At 42.3% G+C, this 11,550-nt stretch overlaps 1 protein-coding gene across 2 annotated transcripts in view; it reads right to left on the bottom strand.

The window, feature by feature from the left end:
* Positions 1–5,587: 5,587 nt before the first annotated feature.
* The window catches only part of CTIF (cap binding complex dependent translation initiation factor), a 221,801-nt gene continuing 215,838 nt past the window's right edge, over positions 5,588–11,550 (bottom strand). For both annotated transcript variants that reach the window (XM_075840870.1, XM_075840878.1), the window contains 2 exons: positions 6,527–6,580; positions 5,588–5,969 (listed from right to left, as the gene is read on the bottom strand). In XM_075840870.1, the coding sequence (XP_075696985.1) occupies positions 5,754–5,969; positions 6,527–6,580 (270 nt within the window). In that variant the 3' untranslated portion in view covers positions 5,588–5,753. The remainder of the gene's footprint in view (positions 5,970–6,526; positions 6,581–11,550) is intronic.

The raw sequence follows: 11,550 nt of genomic DNA, 5'->3' as shown, positions 1-11,550 counted from the left end.
GAGTAGAAGGGAAGTGATAAGTGTTGTTGGCACACATTGCAATGCTCTATAAGAGCATCTTGAACATGCCAGTACTTGGTGCAGACCTGACACAAAGGTTGTGGATGTCTCTTTGCCTTTGGGGGTGCTGTGCTTTGAGTCTACTTCCAACACACTTTGATTTGAATGTCCTCCATACAGTAGGACTTCTCGGAGGAATACGAACTAAATGCTCGATAGATGCAAGATTGTTGTAAATATAGTTTCTTAAGGTGGCCATTAACCCCTCAAATACAAGAACACGATGAGGATTTTAAGTTCCATCTTTATTGAGGAACAAGGTAATGGCCAAAAATATGTGAGAACATCACCTCGGTAGGAGAAATAGAAGTTGCCCATTTCCGAGGCATATTCTGTAAAAGACGAGACTTCAGCACAGATGTCTTCTCGTTCCGAGCCATGATCTGGTATCATGCATGTCTGTCTATGTTTTAAATTCATAATTCATTATACCCGACTGGTTCCAATAACATACACATTACAATCACAGCCATGAGCCAACCAATACAGTCTGAAGCACATTCCTGCTAGATGTTACGTGTGATGTTTTACGAGAACTACCAAGAACTTCTAGAGCTTAAATCCCAGTAGGTTTAGACCTGGCACAACCTAATATTTGGCAGTAAAAAAAACCTCTACCTGTTGGCAATTCTGTAATATTTTACACCTGCTTTCAATTTCTCTAATGCCTAAAAAAACAAAAACTTTTAAAAGAGCAACTCCAGTCAAATATTACAGTTCTCCTATACATTCTATTACATTCTTGTCCATAGCAAGCAGTATTACAGTAATCATATTCCAGTCCATAGGGGGCAGTATTATAGTAGTTATATTCTTGTATATAGGGGGCAGTATTATAGTAGTTATATTCTAGTCCATAGGGGGCAGTATTATAGTAGTTATATTCTTGTACATAGGAGCAGTATTATAGTAGTTATATTCTTGTATATAGGGAGCAGTATTATAGTAGTTCTATTCTTGCACATAGAGGCAGTATTATAGTAGTTATATTATTGTACATAGGAGGCAGAATTATAGTAGTTATATTCTTGTACATAGGAGGCAGTATTATAGTAGTTATATTCTTGCACATAGAGGCAGTATTATAGTAGTAATATTCCTGTCCATTGGGAGTATTTAACAGTAGTTCTATTCTTGTCCATAAAGGTCAGTATTATAGTAGTTATATACTTGTACATAGTGGGCAGTATTATAGTAGTTATATTCTTGTACATAGGGAGCAGTATTATAGTAGTTATATTCTTGTACATAGGGGGCAGTATTATAGTAGTTATATTCTTGTCCATAGGTGATAGCGTTATAATACTTTTTTTTTATCCGTATGAAAAGAAATTCTAGGGCTGAAAGACAGTCAAGACAGTTTGTCTGGTTAACGGGTTTGACAACCACAGGAACCAGAAATGTGCACAGAGTAGGTGTTCCATCTAAAGGCATTAGGGGAGTAAATTTCCAAATTTGTTTAAAGATTTATTAAACATCTCATTACCAAATTAACTTACAATCAGCAATGACTGTAATTGCTCGCAAAAAAATACCAATGGTTCTCCAGGACACCAGGCCTCCAGAACATTATGTGATTCAATTACAGTCGGTGCTGACAATTGGTTGTGACATTCCTTAACCCAACGGTGCACAAGCTTATTTAATTTGACAATATCTGTAAAAGAATATCTCCCTCTCCAGGCACATTGCACCAGAGAATCCATCATCCCCACCTTTGGTGCTCAAAAGTTCACAAGGGTTGCTGCTGGACTTAGACGCTCTGTAGCTTGAGGTCCATAGTAGGTACGTGGTTCAAGCTACATGTGTTCTGCATCAGACATTTTTCATAAGCAAGCACGAAAACGAGAGACAAAATATTGCAGTCCCACACATATCCTTAAAAGTAAAAAACACATTCCATACACCGACACACAGCGCTATTACTAAAAACATTAATGCACGGGCCAAGAATGCAAGACGTTCATCCTGATGCGCTTTGATGGGAGACTTGGGACGTCAAGACAAATTTCCTTGTACTCCCTCTGACTGCAGGATGAGCAGAGAACAGGAAACTACCCTGCCTTTCCCCTCTCGTCTTTGGAATTCAACATTTAATAAGTACCAGGAATGATTTACTAAGTCGAGGGTCTATAGAGAAAGTAAATAAGGAAATGGCCGAACAGTGACATCATTTCCTCCACTGACCTCCAGGAAGTGAAACTCTGACCTGCTATTCTTCAGTGCCGATACACCAGCAGCGACCTACGCCATGTAATGAACTAGAAGTAAGGCTCTTCTAGGTCGGACAACAGACTAAATCACAAAATCAAGAGACCTGTCCTGTGCTGCTCTGCATAACACAACAGTAAATGGACTTCTTCGTAGGCAAGAATTATCAATTCGTAACACTAGTGAATGCAAGAATTGAGCTGGACATAGTCCAATTCATACGTGGTGGCCAACAATTCTCATGTCTCGTTTCTAGACCAATGATTGGTCAAATTCTTGCGCTCAACAGCCAAAAATGATCTGCGACTGAGTTTTCAGCAGGTAGTCAGTTGTACGCAGGGATGGTTCACTTTTGCATCGGACCATCCTTTTTGTGCATGGTCATATATGCTTCTAATGCTATGGGCCAAAAGTACCGCAGCACAACAGATCAGTGTGCTTTCGATGAGAGCCCGGTTGGTTTTTTACTTCCTTTCCTTCACGTAATAGGAAAGGAAACTCTGGAAGAGCCGTCAAGGTTAGAAGTTTAATTTCGAAGTTTTGCTGAAAAGCATAATAGTGTCAAGTTTTAGACCAAGAAAAGGCTGTCTGTGCTTGGTCATATAGGTTTATAATGCTATATGCCAAAAGTAGCACAACCAATAGTTGACAACCACTCTGAGGACTGACATTTGCTGTCACTTCCTTTCTCTCACATGGAAAGAACAGAAAAAAGTGAGCTCTACCAGCCCGGTTGGACGAGTTGTCCAGGCTAGGACATGTTTAATTATAAAGTTTTGCTAAAAAGCATGATTGTCTCGAGACCAAGAAAAGGCGATCTTTAAATACAGACACTGATCAAATCCATATAGAAATAGGACTCAGGTGGAATTGCCCTTTAAGGCTTGAGATACAATATATATATATATATATATATATATATATATATATATACACATACATACACACACATACACATTAATCCAGTCATGACTATTGATATTTACAAGCTTACCTATGAAAAAACGTTCGAAACCCCAATAGAAACCACCCGAGGATTGAGCTGAAAGTTCAGCACAAGCCACAAGATGAACGTTCAATGTTGCCGCACCACTTGGTGGTTCATAGCTGTAGGGTTAGTTGCACTGACAATATCATGAGGTGCCTCACAATGTGGTTGTCTTGTTAGTAAAAACTAGCCATGCAATGGGTGATCCTAACCTATAGTGTAGGCAACGAGTACTGGGATTATGTCCAGTTTGGCCAGACATGTGGGCATATCAGACAGGACTCAAATATGTGCCTCCTTGGACCAAGAATTCTGAATCCCACCCCTAAACTAAAGAGGACTTCCAATACAGTCTTCATTGGGTCTTCTGTTGGCCATCTTACCATCATGGTCTTCAATATACCCAATAACGTGGATTTCTCATGGATCATTGCCCATGGCAAGAACTCGCAGTGATTTTAAGCCACTTGTTCATTGCCAATGCAAATATCAAATAGCGTACGTGACCTCTTATATTTTTAGTTTGCCTAAAGTTTGTACAGCTTACAAACTATATGGTATGCTACATAGGCTAAATCACTGCATTATGATCCTTTACATTGAAATCATTACTGGACATGGGGGTCCATTTTCAAGCCATAAACGCTATATCATTGTTGCAACATTAGCGCACTCGGTCAGCCATAGAGCCAGTGATCAAGCGCTTTCTGAGATTAGTGATCGAATTTGCTTCTTATCGGTCATATATGACGCATCTTTTGCTACTGCTAAACCCAGCATGGGGGCAACACTATAATTGTTGAAGATTCAGCCCAGGATGTAATTGTAAGGTTAAAACCTCTTTTCACTCTGGCCCATGGCCGTAATAGCTCAGCCAACCCATGTGACATCACACAAGTAGGTAGAGCTGCCTGTTCACATGCTGTTGTGATGTCACATTGGAGGGCAGAGGCCGTATTTTAAATATGCTCTTAAAACCTAGTGAGTTCTGAGATAATCAGACTATAAATATGTATAAAAACCCTCCATATGGCCACTGTGATGTAATAAGCACCAATTAACGTAAAAGTAAATGACTGGGAACACAGCAAACTGACAGAACCCCTCTAGATCCTAGGAGTGGTCACTGTAGAACACATAGCTTCGAGTTTTATGGAATAGCGCCCCTAGTGTCAGAAATGTCCTAGCAAATAAAAATGCAGAAATACAGTCTTAATAATCCAAATCAGCCCTAAATAAATAAAAATAAATGTGTATATTTAAATGGTCTGTCTTCCTTTAGAGGACGCATTTCAGGTGCTTTAACCAGGATCATGCATTCAAAGTCATCACCTAAGACTGGTCAGAAAAGTATTGCCATGTCAGGTGCCCGTGCACCACCACCCATATCCGAGCTAAACCAATGCTATATGGCTGAAAAGCACAGAAGAGAGCCACAAGCATAAATAAATATGTACTGTACTGAGTAAAGATGCAGGACAATTAAAAGCTTGTATATATGGATGCAGAACACCCCTCCCCCACCGTTACATGCTCTTGAATATTGACATCTCTTAAATCTTCAGACGCGTCTTGGACTGATCATGATGAATGATGCTCAAAACAGATCATAACAGTTCCCGCTGTTAACCATTTTGGTGCAGGAAAACCCCCCAAAACATTTGCTACATATTGCACTGCAATTTATTAGGGATCTCCTTGTGGTCCCTGGAAAAAGATAAACTACTGATCAACTGGGTTGGTTAGTATATAACCCGCCAAGTCACCAAATCCTTGCATTATTATTCAGATATTCAAAACCGCCTCCATCACTAGGAAGGAATGATGGTAAATTGCAGGATTTAAATCCCCCCCCCCCCCGCAACCTTTAAATGGAAAAAAAACAAAAAACCTCTAAAATTATTTGTGTCTTCCTGAAAGAAACCCATAGAGTGCAAATGAAAACTCAACCCGTGCAGTGTTGTAATACATAATCAAATGTGATTCAGGGCTCTGAAAACACGACTCCCCAAGCTCCACACGTTGACAAAGAGGAGGTCAATAATCAATGTCAGCTCTGACCGTGCCCTCTTTGTTCTCCTGAGACATCTGCCCAGACCCACCTCCTGCCAGTTGGCCCGTAAAAGCCCTCAATATGCTGTGTAAACAATAGCAGACAGTCGTCCTTACAATACACGTCTCTACAGGCCCCACAGTGACAATGTCATAGTGCGTGCGTCGTGGCTCATACAATATGCCAACGAGACGACGGAGATGGAGGCTTCGTTCTAGATCAGGGTACTGGACTGAAAAAGAAGGCATCTCCCCCCCCCCCCTTTGCTGAATGAGTTCTTAAGCATGCTGTTTGATTTATTAACATGTGTTGCTCCTTCATTATCTTCACAGAAAGGTTGGCAAGTCCAGTTGGTACATCCTGGTTTACGTCAGGGTGGCGACACTTTCACCTACCCTAGGGATTGCGTCCTGTTGGCTGTTCCCCTTCTTTTCCCACATGTCAACCTGTAAGTTTCTGGATAGTCTTGTTGTAGTATTGGGTGATGCTTGGGGTCAGAGGGTTCCAACTGTTGGCATGCAGCTCAATGACCTCCAGCAAGAGAGACCTGGTCAACATCGACTCGGAGGGGCACAGCATCTTGTCCCGTGCAGCGGCCAGCAGCTCCGTCATCATCTCAGGCAGCTGTTCCTCCAGTAGACGTCCAGTGCTGTGCAGCTGTCAACAGAGCAGAGGTTACAAGTCGCATGTTAAATGGCGACCGTCTCAGACGCCCGCGTCTCCGGCTCAGCTGGTGCATGAATGCGAGACACAGACTGACTGGGAAGATGACTTGGGTGACAGACTGACATAGATAATTGCGCTATGTGTTAGCGAGAGGTCAAGCCAGTGACAGAGACTCAACCACAGGTGGACAGGGCTGTTACAAGCTATCACATATCCTACAGCTACAAGCCCACAGTGTCACTCAGCAGTCCATGTACAACTTCAAAATGTCCTCGATGTGGTGCCATGACTGCTAGCTGCTTTATGCTGGTCAAAGGCAAAACTGATGTGTTGTCCCTGCAAAGAACTGTTCTCCCCTAGTGCCCACCAGTAGCAACTAAGCAATTTTTGGGCACATATCCATTGACCTCAATCTGCTTTTGGAATGTAATTATAATCTATAGGGGAACCATACATTATAATTATGCTGTAGAAAGCGTCATCAGAATTAAAAATGCACCAAAGAGGAGGACGTGTGATTAAAAAACAAAAAGTTAAAAAAGCCTCACCTCCATGGAACAACACAGAACTGCGTCCTCCTTCACGTCGTAAGACTGTAACAGCTGCGGGAAAAGGAACAAACCGGTAAACAATCACGGACTCAAAACTAAGAAGAATCATACAGGAAAACACAATGCGGCTGAATACGGTATCTGCACAGAGCATGCGCTGCTGTGCTGCATTGTGGGAGATGTACAGCAGTCTGCATTTTTTATAACATGATACACCAGAGTATTATAAGCTTATGGCTTAGATGTAGGAATTCTGTCAGCACAGGGCTGATGGATTCCAAGGGGCAGGTAAAATAATTCAGATGTGACTAGAGAACGCAAAACCCTGAGAGAATAACTACAATGGATTTCCCCATATCTCTGGTTGCTAAACTAGGTCTTCTCAAGTCTCCCTTACATCACAAATAACATTCGGTCCTGATCCTGCACATTTACCTCTTCTCTTAATTGTTTTATTTCCAAAAGCTGTAGGATTTCCTGTCCACTCTAAAACAAGCCTGTGTGGCATGGAGAGGAAGTCTGCTATATAGCTGAGAGATCTTCCTGTGATCATTTCAACACTACATGAAATGTAGCTACACCTAGAGACATAACTTGATGTTCCTGGACCCCAATACAAAATCCATAACAAGGCCCCCCAAACAAATGCGGTTTATAATACCGTCTTCTTACTTGGCACAGGGGCCTTTGGGCCCCATAGAGAAAAAGGCCTGGAGTCCAACTTCTACCTCTGCAATCCTATAGCAACGCCCAAGGCTACACCTGGCAGTATATAGCTACTGCATCGGGGCTAGGATGTAAACAGGGTGGCTCCCGTTCTGGCAGACTTGACACCATCATGTATTATGTGGTCGCCAATTCATGTAGTTATAACGATTACCTTTGTGATCTCCTTCAGCTTTCCCCAATAACGGAGGCGAAGGGGTTGTCCAGCTGCGACAACAACTTTTATAGTTTCGCTTGTAGATAGGTGCCCTCAACAAGTCTCGGGTTTAGTTACAAGAGATGGCTTCTAGCTAGGGTGAGTACCCTCTATGAATTGCTTCCATTTGGAGAGTCTGAGAATAAGCTGGTCATTGGCACTAGGGTCATTTTTCTACAACTGGAACCCCCGATGATTCTCCTCTCTCAATGCTCCTTCAAATGGCCACCACACGGTGCCTGAATAAACAAATGGGCATCCACTGAGTAATGTACGACTGATCTTCAAGAGCCGCTTTTGGCAATGGTTGGTTCTCTGTTCTGGCCTGACCAGGGACGGAGGGCTTTTTATTACCTTGAATAGGGGCATAGAGAAAGGATCGGTGTATACTAGCTAGATGGTTATAAACATTACAACCCCAGTGTTTTCAGCAGCAGGGGATTAATGCGGCTTGTGTGATAAACAAGTGATAGAGATCATTGGTGTGCACGTGCTTTCTAGATTGGGATGACACTCCGAGCCAGTACAAGAAAGAAAGCAAGACGGAAAATTCTGCCCCGGGTCAAGTGGAAAGTGAAGAATAAATTAAAGGGTCTTCCTAAAAGAGTCCGCAATGTGCTGCCGAGGCCACGGTATCCAGGATCTGTGTTCCAAACTGTGACTTACAATTGTGCCGACAGTAAGGAGACACTGCACAAGCACCTGACTTATTTACATTGATGGGAGGATGAAAGAGATCTGTGGAGGCCCGGCTCCGCACACAGACAATGCCCCGGGCTGAGTTTCAGTAACGTCAGCCTGTTATGAATACTATCTCACAAGCCCGCTGAAAGACGCAGGGACTCAACTGCTGCCATCATGCATGTTCCATCAACACCACACACGTACAACAGAATCCACACGCAAAACATACGTGTCATCTCACAAAAAAACAAAAACATGGTATCACCCGACTAATTGTCTAAAAGGAATATTTTAAGATCTAAAGGATATGTCCACCTTTCCATATCAGTTGACATATAGAATTAATCTCCATAAAAAGTTATGTAAATACATTACATTACTTATCTCGTACTGATTCGGAGTTAAAGCCGGAATTATACTCCAGAGCTGCGCTCACTATTCTGCAGGTTTTAGAGCTGAAATCTAACAGCATTAGTTCCTCTTTCTAGGACTGCGCAGAGCTTGCATTCCTGATGATTAAAATAACAATTCTGGAGAATATTTTCTTAGAACTCTGCATTATGCTGTTCCTCTGTTATGCCTACTGCAAATGTATTAATAATGGACAACCATTCCTCTTGTCAATGAAGCACGTCCCAACACAGTCTGACGCTTTCCAATCAGTCCTGACAGTCAGACTGCATAGGGACACATTATGTTGACAAGGAGAATAACACAACCCAGTTTTCAATTTATTCAGACATTTCCAGGAGGAATAACAGAGGTAATGTGGTCTTTAAATATACTGTTTTAAACTAGGTATAGTCTTAAAATTTGGTGCTCTGAAAAAATACATCATGATCCTAGTTCCTGAAACGTTGGGTACATGAAGAAAACCGCTAAGGCGTATTCACACACTGCAGTTTTCAGAAGTCAATGGGGAAAAAAACAGCAAAAAGAAACTAAAATCAAGACATATATGGTTCCGTGGGATTCCTGCCACTTCCAATTCCACGTCAGATTATATGAACGTGCCAGTCAATCGCTAACGTATTGTCACAAGACCACAGCGGACGATTTCTGCTTGTAGTCACTAAATGGGAATCTTCACTATTTACTTAGGCCTCATGTACATAAACGTGATTTTGCATCCGCAAAAATGCGGATGAATTGCGGACCCATTCATTTCTATGCTCCCATGAACACGAGCGTGGTTTCCACGGTCCGTGCATTGGCCGGGAGCAAATGTGTGCACGGTCCGTGATGACACTACGCGGCCGTCCGTGCCGTAATCACGGACCGTACACGTGGCTACGGTCGTGCGCATGATGCCTTAGAGAGAATGAAAACCTGTCCTATGAACGCACAGGTGCACGCCTTGTTCCAGTGTAATAAACCAAGCACTCGTGTATCCATCACTTGATGTGAAAACATTTTCAGCCTCTGAAAGTAAACAAGGAACATTTCCATTTAATGACTGCAAGCAGACATATTGAAAGTGGTGAGGAATTGACACAAAGAAAATTCTAGTGCTTTTCAATATATAATAAGAAGCTTACATTTTCTTAAACTGGAAAACCCCTTTAAACCCCCCCCCCCCCCATATGCAGTTCACAGGGCAGAAGCAAATCATTTTATATATGCTGCTTGCCACGGCATGAGTATAAATGTGTGCGCTGGGCCACACTACGCTGTAAACATTTATGGTAGATTACATGTTTAATCACTTTCCAACTGTATTCCTGAAAGTCGGACAAACGCTAAGCACTTGGGACCCCTCCAAGACTGGACTGCAGCCTCCAGGGGACGGAGGAGAGTGACTGATCTGTGCCAGTTTTCCGAGGACACCTCTGTACTGAGTATAATCTCTGCAAAAGGGCTTACCCTGGAGATATGTCTACTTGAAGGGACCTTAAAGAGACTCTGTCACCACATTATAAGTGCCCTGTCTCCTATATAAGAAGATCGGTGCTGTAATGTAGGTGGCAGTAATGCTTTTTATTTAGAAAAACTCTATTTTAAGCCACTTTATTAGCGATTTTTAGCTTTATGCTAATGAGTTTCTTAATGCCCAAGTGGGCGTTGTACAGAGGAGTACATGACGCTGACCAATCAGTGACCAATCAGCATCATACACTTCTCTCCATTCATTTACACTGCACTAGCGATATAGTTATATCGTTATGTGCAGCTACATACACAAACACTAACATTACTGTAGTGTCCTGATAATGAATATACATCACTACCAGCCTGGACGTGATGTTTATTCAGAATCCTGACACTTCTGAATCTTTTCTGTGAGATTCCAGCAAGGCAAGCGTAATCTTGTTTGAAATGACAGGTTACATCGTAATCTCGTGAGATTACGTTTGCCTTGCTGTAAATCTCAGAGACGTTACAGACATGTCAGGAGTCTGAATACACATCACGTCCAGGCTGGAGGTCATGTATATTCATTATCAGGACACTGCAGTAATGTTATAGTGTGTGTATGTAGCTGCACATAGCGATATCACTATATCGCTAGTGCAGTGTAAATGAATGGAGAGAAGTGCATGACGCTGATTGGTCACTGATTGGTCAGCGTCATACACTCCTCTGTACAACGCCCACTTGGTCTAAAGTAAAAACACGCCCGCTTGGGCATTAAGAAACTCATTAGCATAAAGCTAAAAATCGCTCATAAAGTGGTTTAAAATAGATCGTTTTTCGTAACAAAAAGCATTACTGTCACCTACATTACAGCTCCGATCTTCTTATATAGGAGATAGGGCACTTATAATGTGGTGACAGAGCCTCTTTAACCACCAAAGTTATATCTAGCTTGGAAGAATTAATAGGCAACACTAAACTCCAATTATCAGGCATTCACAGAACGCTCGTTCATCGGATGATCGTATAGTTTACAAAGCATTAAATATTATCGTCGCCGGCAGCACATCTACCTGAATAAACAGGGAGATATTCTGCCGACATGATGGAAATGCATGGGGACGAACAATCTTCGTAACGGGCGCTTGACCCCGTATATAACCAATCATTGCTCCTTGTGAAAGGAGCAAACGAGTGCCGATCAACGAATTGTTGCATTGATCAGAGCTCGTTTTCACAGCCCACTTCGGGCTGTTTAATAAGACCCATAGTGTGACTGTTGCCAAGCTCCTTTTCCTTTCTCTAGGTCAGCAGCGCGACAATCCAGTTTAGCTGAACTTTTAAGACTGGTTGCTAAACGTATACTGCTTACAGTTAATGATACTGGGTAGTCGGGTATGGCTTCCTTCTCTCCAACATTACTCTGCAGCACAAGGCCATATTAGCACCAGGGATTGTTTCAGGGGGTGGCAAACCGGGCAAGTGCTAAAGGCCCATGTTCACTAAGGGGCTCGGAGTATCGGAACCCCAGGATAACAAAAACCACCCAGCATTATTAAGC

This window comes from Rhinoderma darwinii, chromosome 1 (genome assembly GCF_050947455.1).
Source record: "Rhinoderma darwinii isolate aRhiDar2 chromosome 1, aRhiDar2.hap1, whole genome shotgun sequence".
In the NCBI taxonomy this organism is placed as follows: domain Eukaryota; kingdom Metazoa; phylum Chordata; class Amphibia; order Anura; family Rhinodermatidae; genus Rhinoderma; species Rhinoderma darwinii.
This window is presented reverse-complemented; position numbering and strand designations above follow the sequence as displayed.